Consider the following 21,896-nt stretch of genomic DNA (forward strand, 5'->3'; position numbering starts at 1 on the left):
GGCTAAAGCATGATATGAAGAATCCTTTATATGAAAGGCAAGAGAAAACAAATCAGAAATAAAGCAAAATGCTTAAAAGACAGGATAATTAAAAAGAAAACACTTGGAAGATGTTGAAATTGAAGTTAAAGTGGGAGAAAAACCATCCTGCTGCTTTTTTCAGTTGGCTGCATGCAGTTTGATCACCCAGCTAGAAGAGCAGTTGCAGTGGTTAAGAACACTTTCCTATTAGCCTTTACTTTGAACCATACAGATCTCCTGATGCCAGATTTCATTTTGAAATGCTCAGTCTGTAGCTGACATGAAAAAAGGCATAAAAAAAGAACAGGCTCTCCAAATAAATACTTCTAATGTGCTGAAGCTCAACTGTTACTGAGATGAGGCTTGATACCATCTTCTGACATGTTCCAGGAAGGCAAATGTCTCCTATGATTAGGAATGAATCAGAATACTCCTATCTGTTGTAAGGAATCTCTTGAGTGACCATCTCTGCGAAGAAACAGGTGTTGCATCTTTTTGCAACAAGTTTGGGTTTGCCTGGAAGTATAATGGCTAAAAGGAACTATGGACACTTACTTTAAAACTGCAAGCTCTGCATGTATCACTGCTACTTTGAGACTAGTCATTAAAGAATGACTTAGAATATATGATGACTGAAACTGTATGGAAGTATTAATGAGCTGTAGCTGAGACCCAAAGATATCCAGGAATAAACGCTGGCTTTTTTTCCAGGAAATGAGGCTGCATTGATGTATCTCCCTTACAATCTAACATAGAGATTTCTGAAATTATTTTATAGTGTTGTAGCCAATGATAGTTTCTTCAGCATGTCTAGCATGTTGCATAATTAAGAGAGAAAAATCACATCTGTAAGTGTAATAGCTGTGCTGGTAGACCTGCACATGAACACAGTCTACACCAACAGGACAGATTATTAGTATAAACTGTGTTTTTCAGTTATGAAGTAGTATGGGTGAAGCTCTTGTGTAATTTTCATTATTCTCAGTGAATCCACTGCATCGCCTCCTTGCCAGCTTATACCACTTTCAGTCTCAGCCTCCTCCGTGTTCCCTCTGCAGCTGTTAGGGGGAGGGAGAGTTGCTCTGTTCATTATTGTTTCTGAAACAGATTTTTCTTTCTCTTTTCTTTTTGTCCAGCCCCCATCATCTTTACCTTTTAGGGAGTATTCTTGATTAACATGAAACAAAAAATAAGCTGTATTCTACTGTAGTATGTATGCTTATTGGGATATTTGAATTAGTGTGTAGCCTGTGATCATCTCTTTGAAAAATAGTTTGATTCCTTCTGAGAGGAGGGTGTATAAAAACTCTAGAGACTTAATCCATTGCTTGAGATCATGTGATGACTGCTTTCTGTTCCAGAAGTGTAGATACTGTGCTCTACCATTAGAGAACAGCAACTGCGTTTCTCTTCCCTACAAGAACTGAACTGCTTGAAAGCTCTGCTTTGCCCTTGCAGACAGATACTGGTTAAACTTACACAAATATTTATTTGTACTTTTTAAACTATAACAGTGGCATGTTGACAAACTGACAGATTGGGGGGAAGAAGTGATATCCAGCTAGGTGATAAGTCATTAGCTTGCCCCATGGCATAGCAGGAGTTACTTTAACTTGATGGGCTCTGTCAGCTTCAACATGAGTGTTACTTCTGCTTTCTAATATTTTCTGACATTAATGTGTAGTGTTTGACTTGTTATTATGTCAACCTACATACGAGTTTGACATATAATAGGTACTTTTTTTGTCACACATTTTAAATGACTTGTTTAAATAGCCTTAGCAACAGATGGCTTGGTTGACAGCATGAAGTAGTTGTTGGAACTGCAAACCCCACAGTTCTTGGATAATTCAACACATGTGATACTTTTATCTTATATCATACCTTCTTACTTTGAGTTTTTTAAAGCTATAATTACCTGCCTAAAGTAACCTTGAATGTTACATTTTGGGTTTGATTTGCGTTTTGAAATTGTTCCTTTCTTAACGCTGTATCAGATATGTTTTAAGGTTGCTCTGTGTTAATTAGGCCGCACTTCAAGCTGTCAAACTGCTATTGTTACAAAGTATTACCACTCCCTCCACCCACATGATTTGCAGAGTAATACACCATTACAAGCAGACTTGAAATACAGTATAGCAAGATGAAGCTGAAGGGATGTGTTCCTCCTTTTGAATCTCTTTCCTTATCCTGTGGATAGCTGAAAATTATTAGCACTTTTGATTTTTATTTTTAAATTAACTTTCTAGCCTGTCTGTTTTCTTCAAACACTTGTAATATAAAGCATACATGTAAAATGCTTGTTTGAGTGAGAGGCAGCTATCAGTGAATGATTCATGTTTGTTTTTAGTGTTTCCTCATGTGACACCCAAAGGAATTAATGGCATAGACTTTAAAGGAGAAGCTATAACTTTCAAGGCAACCACTGCTGGAATCCTTGCTACACTCTCTCATTGTATTGAACTCATGGTAAAACGTGAAGAAAGCTGGCAAAAAAGGCTAGATAAGGTAAGATCATTTTCCTTTACTTTTGTTGGGGAAAAAAAAGTTTCTTTAGCATGAAATTGAAATTTCAAATCAGCTGTTAACTTTTTTATTCCAGGAATTGCTTTTATTTTTATGTACAGCATTTATTAATTTTAGATTCTTTCATTATTACTCCTATAAAACATTAAAGCCTCATCCTGATTGGTGATACAGTAACATTATTCATCATAGTCTTTCTCTTCCCAGCCCTTGTTCAGATAGTAGTCCTATATTTTTTATATGTATAGAGAACCTGACAGTATTCCAGAGCAGCAAGTACATTGCTTACAGCCTTCTAAAAGAGACCTAATTATCCATGCTTGCAAAATGTTGTGCAAATCTCTGAAATGTTTTAATTGTGGTAAGAGATGGTGACAATACTGAGGAGAACAACCAGTTCTAACTTCAAATGTCTCTTTAAGATACCATTATTTCACTTTCCTTTAGGAGATTGAAGAGATTAAATCATATTTTATACTAATTGGTTAAATTTTTTAGGCACGTGGTATTAGAATATCTGTTATTCTAATGGCAGTGATAGTTCATGCTAAGCCTACTCAACCACTATAGCAACTCAAAAGGAGCAGTGTCTTTTCTCATGAGATGTGCTGGAGGCATGGCTAGGTTGTACTTCAGGCTTTGATTTCTAGAATCCTGCCATCACTGACTGATGTCCTGTGCAGTCCTTTAGCTGTTGTCTCTTGTTTTTCATTTAATGTGTTTCCCTGTGGTGCATATCACACATCAAAACTTACTCCATATGTTTTAGTGGTATATGATTCAAAGAATGAATGCATTCAGACAAAATACATCTGTGTTTGAATCCTTGCCCCTGTCTCCTGGTGATCTTTGTCCATATGTCAAAGGCCTGGCCCTGTCTAACTGTATTGTGACTTCTGTCAACATTTAATTTGTTACTGTTTCATCAAAGTAGTTAGAGGACTTACTGTAGATCCAAGATTTGAAGCTTGTTCATAGGATCATAAGGTAATTCAGTTTGGACTAGAGACCTCAAGAGGTATCTCTCTTTCCAACCTTCTGCTTAAAGGAAGGACAGTTTGAGATCAGACAGGATTGCTCAGGGCTTTATCAAGTCTGGTTTCAGGTCTCCAAGGCCAGAGACTGCACAGCTTTTCTGGGCAGCCTGTTGTGCTGCGCAACTGTTGCTATAGTGGAAGAGTTTTTCCTTATATCCAGTTGGAGTAACTCTTATTCTAGTATCTGCCTATTATTTTTTCATGCTTCAACTGTAGACTGCCCTGAAGAGTCTGTATCAGTTTCTTTATTACTTTCTTGGAGGTATTGGAAGGCTACTATGAGCTACCCCCAGAAAAGCCTTCTCTTCTCCAGGCTGAGCAAACACAGTTCACTCTTGTTGATCAGACTTGGCTTAGAGCATGGACAAAGTGAATTTTTCTTGTCCCTAAGTTAGTATATGTTACTACAGAACAATATTTTAATACAGAATGTCAATTCATTTAGATTAGTTATTTGTCATTTTTCTCTTCTTTGGACTATTTTTAAAGCACTTTTTTTCAGCTGCAAGTGGTTAACAAGTTCAAACCTAAATTTCACTTTGGGTCTCATGTGACTGATACCTCATACAGCATGAGTAAATGCATTTTAAAGGAAGGTCACAAGCTTATTTGGACTTGTTTTTCCAGAAATTAAAATAGCAAAAGCTTCTAAAACCTTGGAGGTTTTAAGTTTCTCTGCTTTGATAGACTTGCAACTTTGTTAAAGTCACATTTGTCAATGAATTTTTCTGGGGTTTACAGCATGCTCAATGTACTTTAATTCTAATACACAAAATACTTTAATTGTAATATAAAATAGTTACTTTTTATATGTATTCCTCTAATTCCTAGCCTTTTGGAAGAGGATATTTTCATTGAATTAAATAATGCAGAATTGTGGTGCACTAGCCTTGGCTAATAGCCAAATGCCCACCCAGCTGCTCACCACCCATCCAGCAGGAATTGGGGGAAAAAATAGGATGAGAAAGCTCATGGGTCAAGAGACAGGGAGATTGCTTATGGGTTCTTGTTATGGCAGAATGTTCTTGACTTGGGGAAAATCAAATTGTTGCTGACCTAAAATAGATCAAGTTAATGGGAAACGAAAAACCAAACACTAAAACAGCTTCCCTCCCCATAGCCCAAGCTCAACTTCACTCCCTCACTGTAGGCCCCTCTACCCACTGCTTGCTAGGCCCAAGCAGTGTGGGGTGAGGAATGGGGGGGTTGCAGTGAGTCCAAAACACTCAATCTCTACCACTCCTTCCTCCTCACACTTTTTCCCTGCTCCAGCACAGGTCTTCTCCATGGGTGGCAGTCCTCTGGGAAAAATCTGCTCCAGTGTGGGTCCTCCAGGGGACACAGTTCCTTCAGGAAATGGTCCTCTGCTCTGGCATGTGGTCCTCCATGGGTTGTAGTGTGGATTTGTTCTCTGCCCTGGAGCTGCTGCTCCTCCTCTTCTGGCCTTGGCATCTCCTCTGTTGTTTCTCACTTCTTATTTCCCTTTCCTCTCTCCCTGGGGTGTTTTTTGCTCTTAAATACATTCTCAGAAAAGTGCCACACGCATGGTGGATGGGCTCAGCTCTCTCCCTGCAGTGGGGTCTGATTTGGAGCTGGCTAGAACCACCTGTGTTTAACATGGGGCAGCCCCTGGCCTCCTCCCACAAAGGCTACCCCTGCAGTCAGTCCTCCATGACCAACACCCTGACACCTACACCCTTAAAGACAGCACTTGACTGTGTTCAGACCTCTGCTAACACTACTACACTTCAGCTGTAGTTTTTTGAGCTTTTGCTTTTCTTTTATCTTGTTTTAGTGGTTAAACATGGCTTTATTAAGAGTATCTTCTATATAACTATGGGCCTGAGAAAAAAACGTTGCTCTGTCATCTGATAAATACATGTGGGAGGAGAATGGTGTTGATCTTTGTACTTTTGGCTTTCTTAGATGTGTCAACTGCTCTGAAAAGGAAGTAAATACTGTGAGATGATAAAGTTCAGAATACCTTCTCTAAGAGAGATTGGAGGGGAAAATTACATGAAATTGGGCAGCTGTTTGTATTCTAGCTGGGAGGGGTTTAGAGCTTTTTTAAGTCTATCCAGTGCCTGTAAAAAACCATCTAGCAGAGTTGAAAGAGGCAGCATCAAGTTTGTCCTTTGTGTGTCAGCAGATTCATGCCGCTGGCTCTGTATTGTTGCAGGTTTGTTACAGGAAGAATAAGATCTCTGTCAGTAGCTAAAATCAATGAGTGTTTTACAAGTAGTATAAGTGCCACTGTAATACAGCTCATGCTCCTTTCCTTTCCAGCCTCCTCACTCCACTAGCTTCAGAACTACTTTTACTTAACAGCAACACACAAAGGTGATTAGTAAAAGTTCCTCTACCTCACAAAATTATACAACCTTGATCTTGTAGAGGGCTAGCTTAGCCTAAAGATGCAAGATAGATTTGTCTGCTGAACTTGAAGCAAATACGTTTCAAAATTATAGCTGCCCTAAAAAATTTCTCATATTAAAAAAGCTCAATTTCAGTAGAGTTTGAATCTGGAGGTAACTACAGTTTGACTAGAGATGAGTACAGTGTTATATAGTGAGTATCTTTCTCTATAATCCCCCCTTTTTTAATAAAATAAAGGGGCTTAAGTTACATTCTGAAGGTTGGAAACAATTTCTAAACCTTTGAAAACAAGAAATTATTATAAAAACATGTTTTAATTTTTAAGGAGACTGATATAATGCACTTAATGATTGTAATTTTAGAATTCTATATTTAGTTTTCTTTCTGCTACCAAAACAGGCAGATGGCCAGAATAAAATTGATACAAAAACATGTATTATCTAAAGGTAATTGTAGTTACAGCTTTGCTTTCAACCTTTTCTTCTTAGCTGTTAAGATTTTGAGCTTGACTTTTTATTTTTCCAGTGGAGTATATTTTTCAGTATGAGCCTCTTGAATATATTTTAACATAGACTTTTCTTAAAATGGATAAACAAGGAAAGGTTTTAATCTCTAGTATTTGGTCCATTGTTTTATTTGCAATAAAATCCTTGTGATGATGCTTTTTATGTTGTCTTGACTACAGCAACATTTTTCTCTTCTTGTTTCCTTTGGTCTTACTAATTGTTTTTAATGAGAAAAATTATCTTCTGAACATTAAAATTTACCTTAGGATTAACATGTTTAGGTAGCTTATTTTGTTCACCTTTGACAATTGTAACTTAAATGTCTTATTAAATTTTAGAGTTTTAATACACCAGTAATTTTTCTGCTGTGCAAACAGTTTCCCAATTTCTGCCTTATTTAATGTTGTTGCCAAGAGAAGCTGGCAGATTTGAGAGCTGTCTTTTGACACCTGTGAATTATCACTAATTTGCAGATTGAAGTACAGAAAGTGTGGTGATTTGGGGCGAGTGGGAGGAGTTGTTTTGTGGTTTTGTTTTGTTTTCATTCCAAGTGTTCTGGTAAAACTTCTATTTTTTTCTCTCAATGACTTATACTCAAGTCATGCTTTATGCATCTTCAGGACTCTCCAATTACTTTCAAAAAAGAGAAACTTGCAAAATTTTGTGAAACAAGTGTTAGCAGCTATTACTTCTTTGCAATTGTTTCAGGAGGGAAAAGCCTGTGTTCACAGATAAAGACAATACTCTCTTCATTTAAGTGCTGCTTTTTTTCCTAAGAATTTTCCTGTGGAAAACTGTACTACTTTGTTTTACATCAAAACTGTTGCTTTACTTGTCAAACTTTTCTTTAGAAACTGGAAAATGTGTTCCAGACTGAATGTTACCACCAAATTCCCCATTGGTAAACTCAGCCTTTCAGTATTGCTTAAGGATTTTCCACTGAATCTTTAAAGTTCAAAGTGGGTCGCTGAGTAATTGTACTCGTATCTGCAAGAAGTAGTGTATGGTGTCCAGTTGTCACCTGTAAGACTTTCTTCCACCTGAAGTGATTCTGAAAGGGGACAGAGAAACATCTTGTGTATTAAAGCTGAATTCTGCAAGAATTTCAGAAGTATTTGTAGCTTTTTCACTGGGAATACCTGGCAGTACATAGAATTTGCAGAGGAAGTATTAGACTTAATCTGATTCTGGCATTACTACTCTTCTAGTCAAAATACAGTGATACAGACATCAGTGGCTCTAGTACAGTCACACACCTTATTATGGGAGAACTATGTTGAGTTGTTAGTCTCTGCATGGAGTTTACAATGATTCATGATGGTCCTATGCCAGCTAATTATAGATACAAACTTACATGCTGTGACTCATTAGTATCTCACCACATTCAACAAGTTAGCTTTTTACCAACCTTACTTTTCACCCTTTGTTATCACTGCCCAAGCATCTGTGTCACAGAGGTTTATATAAGCTGTCAGCCAGATACAAAGTCTGACCCTCAGTGAACCATGAATAGCTATGCTTAAACTAGATAACAGTTTTTGCTCGCTGATCTACCTTCTTCCACATGACTGAAAGAAGGTATCCTCAAGGTAGCTAGCTTCCCAAGCTTTGTATTATACATGCATGTATATCGTCACATATAGTGCATACATGCAAATAAATTCAGAAAATCAGCAGCTTTGCAATTGTTACTTGGAAAAGACTACACTGGTCATTCCATTTATTGGCATGTTGACTGTTATGTCAATTCATTCTTACTGCATCAAATGATCATGTAATTTTACAGGAGATAGAGAAAAGGAGAAGAATTGAAGAAGCATACAAAAATGCTGTGACAGAACTGAAGAAAAAGTCCCACTTTGGAGGGCCGGACTATGAGGTACAAATTCTGCTTCTGAAATTTTTAAAAACGCTATGACTTTAAAAGATGAGTTTGTTCCTCAAAATGGGGGAAGGGGTGTGTGTAAATCAAGGTCTTTGGCTTCTGCAAGTGTGTTCATGCTCCTTTTATTATTCTACCTTGGAAAATGAAACTGTATGAAGAATGTCAGTCCTTAATGTTTTGAGAATGGAAGTCTGTCTTCACTTCAGGCTTCCATGTTCTGCTTTTGTCTAAAGCATTTTGCTTACAGATATTTCTGCTGGTTTTTGATTATTTTTCTTGCACATTTGAAATTGCTTTTATGCAATGGTTTTCTACTTTCCTGTTCTAATGGTTTAGCTGTGTAGATATGTAAAGCAAATATGAAAACCCTCACTGCAGAGGCAGTCCTAGAATCTGAAGTTTAACTTGAGCTGATTTTTAACTTGTCACTGCCACTTGAAATTTCATGTTGACAAATACAGTGATTTTTAGGTTCCTTTCATCTGTTAAGTTGCATATTTCAGCAGCTTCCTTCTCAGTGAGGTATTTAGTCAAGGTCTAAGATGCTTAAACCACCTTGTGAAGAATAATGTAAGCTAATGCGCCTATAATGCAGTTTGCATAATTTTTAAAGAACTTGACCCTTTCATGCACATTAAACAAACACATTTCTACTTACAAATCATAGCCTGAGAAACAGTACTAATACGTTGAAATAGTTAAAAGATACTTGAGCTTAGGTTCTTCATTGTGACTGAGGCATACACTGTAAAATAAAAAGATGGATAGGAAGTTGGACTTTGTCTACCTGGTTATAAACCCAGCTGCTTCTCCCAGCTATCCCTGTTGTAGTTTTTTGAAATTGGCTGGACCAGCTTGTTTTACAATACAGTAAAAACAGTAAATGTAAGTTCTGAAATTACCATTTTACTCAGACTCAAGTTTTTAATAGTTGACTCAACTCTACCTGCTGTTAGAACAGTGTTAAACTGTTCTTTCCAAGAATTTTCAATAGAGATTCCCATAATTTTGTCTTCTCTTGTTAAGTTTTGAGCACATATCTGAAATCTGCTCTAAGGCACTGGAATACTTGGAAGGAGTCTAACTACACAATTATGTCAGTGTGCTTTACTGACACACTGTAAACACTTTTAAGGTGTACGTTAATTAAAACCTACATCTGATGTCAGTGTATTGACATTGTTACTCAGTTTCCTGGTTTTTTTCTTTATACAAATATCCCTAAATTGTAGTAGAGGGAGTGATTTCCTTTAACAGGTAGGGTTTTCAGAAGAATTGTAATCTAAGAATATTGATGAAAAAATTTGAGTTCTATAGAAGACATTTGCTTCCATCAGTTATATGCATAATATATAAATACATATTTCTAATATTAAACTGAAGTGGAACTCTCATGGCTCCAAAATTTTGAACTAGTTTTGTTTCTTATGCTCTAGGAAGGTCCTAATAGTCTGATTAATGAAGAAGAATTCTTTGATGCTGTTGAAGCTGCTCTTGATAGACAGGATAAAATGGAAGAACAGGTATTGATTCTTGAAAAATGTCTTAATGATGGGCACTTCATGGGAGACTTCTGTGACTTAAACTCAGTCCTGGGGGGCATCTCCTGAAGCTCTAGATATTTTATTCTGACACTGATGAGAGGAATTCACGTAATATTTTTAAAGTTAAATGTTGGGTGCTTAACACTAAATTTGAGAAACTGACTTCACAGCTTATACAGAAAAGGATAGTATAAGTGTTAAACTGATTGAATGTCTTCAGTTTCTAATTCCTAAATAAGTGTCCTATATAAAACTTGCCTTTGTATTATAGGTGATGTCCTGTGCAAATAGGAATATCAAACACTACAGCTATTTCTCAAAACCTAATTATTGCTCTGAAGTTTCTTTTGACTCTACCAGTATGTGAAATAGGAAAGATGTAGTTCTGTTGGTGTTTGGTTTTATTTAAAATTTCTGTAGCCTCTGGCTACTTCTCTAACTCATTTCTTGAATACACTTCAGTGACAAGGATCAAAAAGGGACAAGATGAGTGTGAGGAAATATATAGAATATGAGAACGTATAGCAGTGTATAAAATAAGAGGGAATAACAAAGTGGTGCATCCTTTGTCTTAAAAGTGTTTAGGCTTATGAATATAGGGAATACAATGACTATGTTAAGAATTAGAAGACTTTCTAGTGGACATATAGTACCCAACAGAGTTTACCTACGTTGGGGTCTCTTAGTGGAGAGTAAAAGTTTTGAGTGACTGTTGTATTATTACTACATGGATCCTTGTCATGGTTTAACCTCAGCCAGCAACTAAGCACCACACAGCTGCTTGCTTGCTTCTCCCCCCTCCCAAATGTGTGGGTTGAGATAAAAACAGTTTAATAACTAAACTAAAATAAAATACAATACTAACAATAAATTGTTGTTGTTGTTGTTACAAGACAAAAATATAAATAAAACCCAAGAAAAGACAAGTGATGCACAATTCAATTGCTCACCACCTGCTTGACTGGTGACCAAGCAGCGATCTCCCTCTCCTGGCCAACTTCCCTCAGTTCATATATTGAGCATGATGTCACATGGTATGGAATATCCCTTTGGCTAGTTTGAGTCAGCTGTCCTGGCCATGCTGCCTCCAAGCTTCTTGTACACCTGCTTGCTGGCAGAGCATGAAAAACTGAAAAATCCTTAACTTAGGATAAGTGCTACTTATCAACAACTAAAGCATCACTCTCTTGTCAACGTAATTCTCACACTAAATCCAAAACACACTGTACCAGCTGCTAAGAAGAAAATTAACTCTATCCTAGCCAAAACCAGGACAATCCTTAATGCTGCCGATCTGTTTTCCTTAACTCTGAAATACATATTGAAGTATGGACAAATTCAGTCTTTGCTTACTGAGCGTTCCAGGAGGATGACAGCTTCCTGCCTGTCATGGACAGTGTTAGTTGTTATAACCACTATGTAGATTGAGGATGACTCACTCTATTCTACCCAGTAGCTGCTGACTACTAATAATTAAACATATTTTGTTGCAGTCCCAAAGTGAAAAGGTTAGATTACACTGGCCAACATCTGTACCTTCTGGAGATGCATACTCTGCTGTGGGGACTCATCGGTTTGTCCAAAAGGTAAGATATTTCTCATTATCTCCTCTGAGTAATAGGCTGACCTATGATATTCCTATATAATATTTTGTATGGGCAGGTGAGATTTCTTTTTTTAGGTGTTTCTAGTAACTTTCAATGGTTTACTCATTTTCAAATGAAGTAGCGAGAATTGGAGAAGGACTGTTTCCTTCTTGGCTCAAAAAATACTGATTTGAGTATCTATTTAGAATACCCTTGACCTGTATCAAGCTTGTCAGGTAGTAAAGGAAAAATCCCAACTTGCTAACCTCAGTGTTTTTAAGATACCTTCACCAAAATTAAGTTAATTGATTTAATAAAAAAAATTTTTAAATCTAGTCACTTGTATCAGTATCAGTTGACTTTCTTTTAGTGTTACTGGAAACACTATGCTCCTCTGAGGGATACACTGGGAGCATAATACATAATAGGTGCATTCGCTGCTGTGCTTGCTGCTTATGGTGCTTTTGTTTTCCTTTTCTTCATTATCTTGTGCTTGCAAGTTGGTAATGAATGCTCTTTTGTGCCTTTGTTCTGATTACTTGGTTTTTTCTTTGTCTGTCTCTGGTAGCCCTATAGTCGCTCTTCCTCCATGTCTTCCATTGATCTAGTCAGTGCCTCTGATGATGTTCACAGATTCAGCGCCCAGGTACTGTATTAATGTGTAGAGTGGGGGTTGCATATCTCTGCTGTATTTCATCCTCTTCTCTAGAACCTGGGTTTTCTGTTACATAAATCACTGCTTGCTTTAAACTAGTACATTGAGACAAACAAAGGAGATCTCTATTCCTGTACTAAATGGTTGTCTTTTTACATCCAGCTTGCATGCATATCACTTGTGCAGAGGCCCAAATCTTGCGAAACTGTTGGACTTAATTAAATAGCTTTAATAAAAATGCTTACAATTTGAAAATTTTGCATTTCTGATTATAATAAAAGTAGAATAACACCTGTTTTGTGTGGGTGGAGATGGTCTTTGCTTCAAATTGAATAGTTTTTCTTGCTTTTAAATAAAAGGTTTGATTTTTGTCTTTGTAATGACATTAAGATGCTAAATGTTAAGTTTCACTATTACCATTTTTTACCTCTACAACTAGTTTTATTGCTGAAAAGTCATAAAGTATGTTGACAAACAAGATTGTGGGTATGAGAATTTTTACTGAAGAGTTTCAATGTATTCACTTATTGTTCAGAAAATGTCTGACATCCTGAATATGTCAATGTAGTCATAGTGACCTCTTCCAGTAGTGTACAAAATTACTTTAGGTGCTTGCTCTGAAGATCATAGTTCAGAGTAGAATTAAAAGGTGGGTTCATGTGTTTGCTCTTTAGTTTCAAAAAAAATTGTTCAGACATGGCATTCATGCCATTAGTTTCCTTCTGCTGTGGTCCATGTGTGATTGTGAATATGGAGCTTCCTTCTGGGTTCTGTTATTCTGGAGGGTTTTTTAAATTACTAACTAATGCTGCAAACAGCGTGCTTTTTCAAATGAAGGAATGGAATTTCTTTTGATTAACAGAGCCTGGAATCGTACTACCTGCAGACCTTACTACTAGCTTTATGAGTAGGACCATAACACTTCAGATCTTTCTTATTGGACTGAAATCCCAACACTTGGCTTGACCTTTTGCAGGCAGTTAATTTCTGAAATTTGAACTTAACTGCAAGGCAGAAAGTATGCAGGTCATTGCACAACACCAATAAGCTTATCTACTGGTACTCCAGTAGTCAAGTTGTTTTTCAAGCTTGTTTTTGTTTGGGAGGAGGGGGGAAATCAAGTAACAGAAAACAAATTTGGTTCCAAAGATAGGAATTTGTTGTCTGTCAGGCTATGGGTACATGGGCAGTTCAATGTAAGGGAAACTCATAGTTGCTAAAATATGCAGGCCTCCTTGTTTTCACCTCTTTTATGCCTGTGATAATATTTGTACCTTCATATGATAAACCTGAGTATCAGAGCACTAGTGTGGCTGAAAAAGGAACCATTTAAAAACAAATCTGAGGTGAACCAGGTCTTTATCACAATAATGCAAATTAAGGTTAAGGATCAGGAGCAAATGGACTGGAGTCAAGCTGTCACTCTTTTTAGCTGCTGCATGGATTATAGTATGTACAAGTTACTACTGAGTGCCTTCAAATACAGTTTCAAGTTAATGGACTCACTGCAGGAAGGATGATCTTCTTAAGTTATAGGAAACTACTCTTCCCACACACCCACCAAATATTTTCCCTAGAACAGATTTTTGCCAGATCAACAAGTCAATCCACCTGCTCTGGAGTTGCATCACTACTGAACAAGCAGGTGAAAGACAACTGAGACCATGAAGAGAAAAGCAGCACACCTTCTTTTGGTGGCAACCTCTTCTGGTCCTTATTAATATGAAATTGGCTTCCATCCCCAGGCTGAGGATTTGGCTTTTGGAAAAGCAAGCTAGTACCTTGATTCTGAATAAATGTGACTTGTTTCCAGACTTCATTCAGATGAAGGGAATTTTGGTATCAGTAAAAGGTCAAGTAGAAACTTGCAGCCTTGTTTTTAAGATTGAGAAGTATAAACCTGTGTTCTGATGGGAGCTGATTCTTCAGTGTGCCTCTAGAAAGGCATTGATTTGTCTCTGCCAGTTGAGTGGGAGGTTGTAGGCTTAAAATGCTGTAAATGTTTTGCAGACCACCTTCTTTTAAAGGACTATCAGATTTTAAAATAGATTGAGATGTTCTCAGGGCCTTTAAAGTGAAGAATTTCCCACTTAATGTTCAGGCCAAGGCTACATGACATTCAGGTTACAAGTATTTTTGCAGACCATTCCTGTAGCCTGCCAGGAACTCAGAGGTAATAGCGTGGTGTCTCTAGTGGGAAAGAAGCTGTGAATCTTGATTCTGTGCCTCTGAAATAGGTGCAGGTTAACAGACCGCAACCAGTGTGTGGATTACATACAGTTTGTACAGGTAGTATGCACAAGGTGGTGGTCAGTACTGCAATTCCTTGGTGAAGCAGAAGAAAGTAACAGTTAGGTTGCCTCCTTCTCTTCTTTCCTTGCTATTCCCCTCATCCCTTTGCATTTAGCATAAAGCAAAAAGCAGCAAAAGACAAAACAAGCATATAAAAGCTAGCTTTCTCCTTAATAGATTAGGAACTAGGGGAGAGGAGACATAGGGACCTGAAGGTGTTGCAGGTAAATATTGGGAGCATGGTGAGGATTCCTTTCTGAAAGAAGTGTGACCTAGAACTAGTAAACTAAATATTTAAATAGCCTGCATTCTTAACTGGTTTGGATTGTACTGTCATTGTTTCACTGGGAAAAAAAAAAAATAATAGAAGAATCTTTTGTAGGGAACATGCTAGTAACTGGCAGGAAAGGATGGCCTGTCTAAAAGCAGAAACACAAATCCTGTGGGTGTTTTTAGTTCATTATAACTCAAAAATAAAACCCAAAGAAAATCCCCCAAACTGGACTGATAACTTTTCCTTCTGTAGAGAAGTCTATAGTTAAAATAAGATAACTAGAATTTCTGTCCAATGGATTTTATTTTGATGTTGTACTTTAAGGATTTTTACTTTATTCAATTACATTTTTTCTTCCTGGTCTTAAGTGTATTGCCTGTGGAGAACATAGTACAAACAGAATTACTGCTTTAAATTAAAAGTAAATAACATCTTTAAATTCTGTATCAGAAAGAGATCATTAAGTATCCTTTAATTTTGCTTCCTACTTATTGTACTGCTTGCTCAAATATATTTTATATGTTATTTCATATGCACACTAGGCTTCATATTTTGTAAGTTGTGCAAAATCACTTACGGGTTCAGTCTAATAATCTTGTGATTGTGCACTTTATAGACTAATCTTTGTGTTGGTCAATTAACTTAACCTTTGCTTGTGCTTTTCCTTTTGGAAAAAAAAAAAAGGTATTTCTAGTAATTCAGGAAAACAGTGTCAATCATGTGGACTTGCTGTGACAAGTTTAGTAGTCACCTACCTTTTGGGTGGAAAAAAGTTACTGAAGTGTTTCCAGTACTTTTAAACATTACGCAGCAATGGGGACCTTATATTTTTGCTTCTGTTTTTATTTGGGGGAGAGTGGGATTTGGAAAGGGGTGGGGAACGAAAGAAACAGAATAAAGCTGTAGATTTTAAAAAAATCCATTTTCTGTCACAGTACCCATTTTCTTGCACTTTATATGGAATTAAAAAATGAGGTATTCCCATAGCTTGATAAAAATGTATCAAATATTTGGCCTTTAAGAAAAGCACACAACTTTCTAGCTAAATAATTTTTAAATTAATATTTTGTAATAATAGAGTCTCTGTATTATCATGACGTTTTTGAATGTAAACATTTCTGTTCTTTTTCTAGCTGTACAAAGATGCCAGTGAAGCAGAATAGGCATGCTTTGCTCATGATTGTTTCCTTCACTACTCTTCCAATATGATTTTTGATACGCACTCACCTTTTTAGAGCTTGTCTGTCTTACTCCCTCAGATCCCCACCTTTGTTCAGCTTTTTAAATGCTCTTCAGTGAATATCTTACAGTGCATTGTAATTCTATTTAGCAATACCTGAAGTAAGTTCCTATATGCTGAAATAAAACTGTCCTGAGTAGAAACAGTGAGCTTTAAGTAAGTTCCTGATGCTGAAATAAAACTGTCCTGAGTAGAAACAGTGAGCTTTGACCATTCAGAGGTGCAAAGAAAGGATAGGAAGTACTCATAAAGAATGAAGTTGGAAGTTGAATCAAGATTTTGGCTTTTGTTTCTGAAAGCCAGAAGTATCTGCTTGTTCTTACCCTGTAATAGAAAGCTCTGTTGTCCAACGTCAGCCCCTGCACAGGATTTGAAGTATTGACTTGTGACTTCCAATACTGTACAGTTTCTGCCCAAGAAGAAGGAAGGAATGAGTTAATGTGGGTTTGTTTTTTTTTTTTCCTTTCAAGGTGGAAGAGATGGTACAAAACCACATGACATATTCCTTGCAAGATGTGGGAGGAGATGCCAATTGGCAGCTAGTGGTAGAAGAAGGAGAAATGAAGGTAAACGTTTGGGGTTTTGTTTGATTGATACAAGATGATACGCTGTGAGGAGAGGTACTTTCAGTCTGGTGGACTTGGCAGTGTTAGGTTTATGGTTGGACTCGATCTTAAGGGTTTTTTCCAACTTAAATGATTCTATGATTCTCTGGGAATACTATGACTCAGCAAGTTATGCTGTTAAAATAGCATTGTTTTAAGTTAGGACTGGAGTCCATAAGAGCTGTGGCTTCTAATATGTTTATTCATACAAAAACCCCTGTAACTCTTGTAATAGCTTTGTCTTTGCAGATTCCTTTCTCATTCTCTCCTACTTAAAACTTGGTATCAAAATGATGTGTAAATTCGATGTACAAAAATGTTATACCGTAGCAAATTACTGTGTTGACTGCTCTACTGTGCTTGTGTGAATCCTTATGTGTAGTGATAAATAAGGTAGCTTAATTATTTTTGGAGTAGAGATTCTTCAAATATTGGTATTTTAATGTGAATTGTCATGTAATAATGTCTGCATTGGTAGTTACCAGAGAACACTGACATGGCAAATGATTCATGTGTTAGTCTTCTGGGTAAGTGTTTTTTTAAAAAACTGATGAAATTTTAAACAATTAAAACATGAACAGTTTTGACAATTTCTGTTCTACATTTCTTTGTATTTGGCTGTAGGTATACAGAAGAGAGGTGGAAGAGAATGGTATAGTTTTAGATCCTTTGAAAGCAACCCATGCTGTTAAAGGGGTAACAGGGCATGAAGTTTGCCACTACTTCTGGAATGTTGATGTTCGTAATGACTGGGAAAGTAAGGAATTGGTTCTTAAGCTTTGCATCTTTATTAGCAAGCTGATTGTTTATAACATTGGCCTAATATCTGTGCTTGTTTACTAATGGATTTTTTTTTCTTCCTCCTCTTTTAGCAACAATTGAAAATTTCCATGTTGTGGAAAATTTAGCTGATAATGCAATCATCATTTACCAGACACATAAGGTAATAACACTTCAGTCATATGCATACCTTACTGAGACAGTCTGGGGCATATGTGTTCTAATCTTATTCTGAATATTTTAATGGCTTAAAAACGTAAAATACTGTTCAGAACAACATTTCAGAACAAGTTCTCTATTAAACTACAACTTTGTCAATTTTTCAAACTTGTCTTGATAGCATAATTGGTTGTGCATGTGTCTGATAGAGCTTGTAATAACAAAAGAAGACTGTTTTTAAATCTCTAAGTATATCACTGCCAGCAAGGCAAGAGTCATCTAAAGCAAATGGAAGCAATAAGCCAATGCTGACTACAAGGAAGAAACCTATACCACTGTATCGTATGTTGTTGCAATAATGCAAGCTATTGTTGACCACAATTAGTTGACATACACATTTACTTTATGAGGTGGGATAATTGCTGGTATAACATTTGTTTTTGTAACTTCATTATGTTCCCCACCCCCAACCAGTTCTAGTGTAAATTTACTAAAATGTTTATTTTAATTATAACCCAACAACTAACTTAAAGGTTCAAAAAAATGGGAATGAAGTGTACAGATTCATCTTTAATCTTGAATGATTCCAAGCATTAGTATACTCAAACCAAATATTTTCTTTGACAATTTTACCAGTAATGCAGTTACCTTAAAACTTCTGTAACAGAGGACTTGTGATTTTGAGTAAGACAGTTGTGTCAACTGTGTAGTGTTGTGGCAGTAGGGGAAAAAGGTCTAGCTTTTGAGTGTCAGGAAAATGGCTTTGGTGTATATTCTTATTTTATCAGACATTTTTCTTCTGAAACTTTCTCTTAGATAATACCAGTTTACCATATCTGTCTTAGTGAAGTAGTAGCTTTTTGAAATAGTATTTGTTTTAAATATTCCTCTCCCTCTCTCTGGAAACATAAGTAACTGTAGATGCATCTATTTATACTTAACCCCAAGTTTTGTTTGTAGCTTACAAGTATTAACTAAAAGATAAAGCTGAGGTTGAGGGAACTGCATCTTCCTGTTTGTCTACTGAAAAAGTCATTGCAGCTTGGCTTTCTGCATTTCAAAGGCCTTAAACTTTTGCCTTAAATTTTTTAAAATGAGGCATAGCCATATAACCTGATACGCATCTGTACAACCACTATGTTCTGTTTCAGTTTTGAAAATGAAATTACTAACTTGAAGGAACTTTTACTTAAATAACATGACTGACCTGGTTTGCCTTGCTTGTTTTTTTCTTTAAGCATAGCAAGTACTTAATTTGCAAAACTGGAAAAGTTTATATTCATGTGTTTCTCTGCAGAGGGTGTGGCCAGCTTCTCAAAGGGATGTGCTCTATTTGTCTGCCATCAGGAAGATACCAGCATTCAGTGAAAATGATCCTGAAACATGGATTGTGTGCAATTTCTCTGTGGAACATGACAGTGCTCCTGTAAGTATTATTTTCATTCTATCAAGTTCTGTTTTTAAGATAACATTTTTCTATTATGTGGTAATGCATGTGAAATACTAGTGTGAGGGAGGTTGGGGGGGGTTATGCAAAAATACAGTTTATTTAAACCAGGTGATACAATGACTTGATGAAGACATTCTAAGCCAAAAGCTTTCTCGCCTTATCTCAGCAGTTGGCAGATCTAAGGTGTTGCAGCAGAATGCAAGCAAAATTTCTGGAGATGTGAAAACATTTTAAGGAATTGAAGTTATTTTGTATGGAATCAAATCAATAACTCTTCAATACTGTCAGATATAGGAGTAGGCTTATATAATTATAGATATGGAATCTGTTAAACCTCCATCTTACACAGTTCTGCCTTGGTTCTGTCAGATAGTAGCAATGATTATTTTGTTTGGGGTGTTTTTTCTGCTTATTGCTATGCCATTGCCTGCTTACAAGGGAAAAATTACTGATAACTTGTAAATGTTGATGCATTATTATTTAAATGTTTCTTTTACTCATTTGTCACAATAATTGAAATAATTCGCTTGTAATATGTATTAAGCAAGCAGAAACCTGAGATTCAGGCATTTAGTTTAACCCTTTCCCTATTCACCATGTACCTTTTGTTTCACTCACATTCATGTTGCACCCATATAGTGCTAGAATACAAACTTTCAGAAACACAGTTTCTGGAGTGTCTTAGACTTCATAGTAAATTAAAATGTTAGCAGTCAAGTATACCAAAACAAATTTAGTTTGAGGCTTACAAATGTTTCATTTTTTTGGCAGCTGAACAATCGCTGTGTCCGTGCCAAAATAAATATTGCTATGATTTGTCAGACATTAGTAAGTCCACCAGAGGGGAACAAGGAAATAAGCAGGGACAACATCCTATGCAAGATTACATATGTAGCTAATGGTAAGTCTAAAATTTTCAGTATGATATTCATGGTATATGCTAATTCTGGGGACCTGAATACTGGTAAAAAAAAGTTTGATGCAATTTTCTGTTAAATTTATATATAGCATCACACTTGTGGTCTTCATGTTCAGGAAGACTCAAATTAACATGCTGCATGAATCAGTGAATGGGATAATTTATTGTGTGGTGTTCTGGAAGAAATAAATGGAAGTGGTGTGTAGCTCGGTCCTAAGTACAGAACCTTGGGGTGGAGGAGGGTGGGCAGAAAAAATGTCTGCAGCTGGGATGACTTGGCATAGCTTTTAGTTTCAGTAGTAGGATGTTTTTTTCATGTATTGCTGTAATTTTTTTTCCTCCGATTCATCTTGTTAAGCTGAAAAGCTGCTCATAGTAAAGATACAGCTCTTACCCTCAGTGTTAAGAAGGAGCAAATACATTTTGTATGAGGATGTTTGCAAGCTGTATAATAGACTATGGGGTTTTAAAATATTTTTTAACTGATAGAATCCTTGGTATGGACTGAAAAGTTATCAAAGCCAAACTGTATTGTTACTGTACCCAGTGTTTAGCAGTGTATTGTATTATTGGAGCTACATGCTTATTAGCTCCCCTACTGCAGCTACAAAACACTTCAAGAGTAGCTCACCTGCTTATTACTTTCAACCACCTATTACATGGCTTACTAAAGAGTCAAAGTCTGAAAAATTGGTTCGGTAAATCTTTGCCATATAGGAGTGATGTAATTCGTATTAAATCCTGTACAAATAATAGCTCTGTTTTAAGCTGCTTTGTTTCCTTTTTAGAAGTTTCCCAATTACTTAAATACATTTTCATTGATAAATTCCGAACTATGATTGTATGGGAAGTGGCAGCTTTTTCAGCAAAATACTTGCCCTGTGAATTGAAATGTATTTTAGAATTAGTTTGAATTTTGTTTAAAGTGCTTTAAAAATAATTTGGAATACATTGGCTATGTAGCAATTCTGCAGACAAATGCAGCAGTTATTGAAAAGTTAAGACTGACTTCTGTTTTCTGTGAAATTAGTAATGCAAGTGTCTTTTTCTGTTTCTGGGAAGTCCTTAGAGAATATAATCTTCCATTTAGGCATTCCCCAAAGACTCACAGCACATCACGTTTAAAGCTTTCTAAGTCGCGGCATCATAGAACTGGACTAAACTAGAGTATTAAGAGTAGAAAGTGCTACAATACAAGCTGTAAGGGCATAAAAAAACCCCTGCTGATCACTATTCTTTCCTGTTACTTCAGAAAGAGCTGCAGAAATAATGAACTTAAATTCTCTTTTCTAGCCTTTAGTGGATTTGCTGTATTCCAATTTCTGTCTTCCTGTCTACTTCTAGTGAACCCAGGAGGATGGGCGCCAGCATCAGTGTTACGGGCAGTGGCAAAACGAGAATATCCAAAATTCCTGAAGCGTTTTACATCATACGTGCAAGAGAAAACAGCAGGAAAGCCTATTTTATTCTAGTGTTAACAGGTATACATTCATTTTCTTCATTCTTGATTGACTGTTGTAAATTTAAGACCAAACACAAGTAGGCAATCTAGAAATGTTTTATCATGATTAGCATGAATTTGGCGCTTAGTTTTAATGTATGCATGCAATATACTTTTTAAAACATTCATGTAATTTGTGTGTATTAGCATGAAAAATAAGGGCTACAGAAGTTACCAAGTACAAGTTTTTGTAGACTTACTAGTTTATTTTGCAAGTTTTTGCATACATGTCTAATTTATGCAGAAGTATAAAAGGATAAAGTATTGGTTTCTTCTCAGCTGTCACTGGCATTTTACACTTGTTCTGAAAAGAATACATACTGAAATTTCTCTAGAGCCTCATGAGGCTTTGGTATCTTGAATTCTACTTAAAATTGCATGTTTGATAAAATATTATGAAGGTCAAAGTAGTCTTTGACAGAATAGTTTTGAACTAGGATTTTTATTAATGGAACATTTCTGACAAGAGCAGTGTCAATTACTAGAGTTTTGAAAAGGCTGTGACTTAAATTTTTAGCCTTATGAGCTTAAGAAAGGAAA

The 21,896-nt window shown here is 36.3% G+C and overlaps 1 protein-coding gene across 2 annotated transcripts in view; it reads left to right on the forward strand.

Annotated features, from left to right (window-relative positions):
* Nucleotides 1–21,896, forward strand: part of CERT1 (ceramide transporter 1) — a 74,343-nt gene that overhangs the window by 48,846 nt on the left and 3,601 nt on the right. The window contains exons 7-17 of one of the 2 annotated variants that reach the window (XM_075021209.1): nt 2,372–2,529; nt 8,253–8,345; nt 9,788–9,874; nt 11,389–11,481; nt 12,050–12,127; nt 16,413–16,508; nt 17,172–17,304; nt 17,420–17,490; nt 18,784–18,912; nt 19,708–19,837; nt 21,200–21,336. In XM_075021209.1, coding sequence (XP_074877310.1) covers nt 2,372–2,529; nt 8,253–8,345; nt 9,788–9,874; nt 11,389–11,481; nt 12,050–12,127; nt 16,413–16,508; nt 17,172–17,304; nt 17,420–17,490; nt 18,784–18,912; nt 19,708–19,837; nt 21,200–21,327 — 1,196 coding nt within the window. In that variant the 3' untranslated portion in view covers nt 21,328–21,336. The remainder of the gene's footprint in view (nt 1–2,371; nt 2,530–8,252; nt 8,346–9,787; nt 9,875–11,388; nt 11,482–12,049; nt 12,128–16,412; nt 16,509–17,171; nt 17,305–17,419; nt 17,491–18,783; nt 18,913–19,707; nt 19,838–21,199; nt 21,337–21,896) is intronic. The other variant, XM_075021210.1, reaches the window with a different exon arrangement.

The sequence above is a fragment of the Buteo buteo genome, chromosome Z (genome assembly GCF_964188355.1).
Source record: "Buteo buteo chromosome Z, bButBut1.hap1.1, whole genome shotgun sequence".
Classification (NCBI taxonomy): domain Eukaryota; kingdom Metazoa; phylum Chordata; class Aves; order Accipitriformes; family Accipitridae; genus Buteo; species Buteo buteo.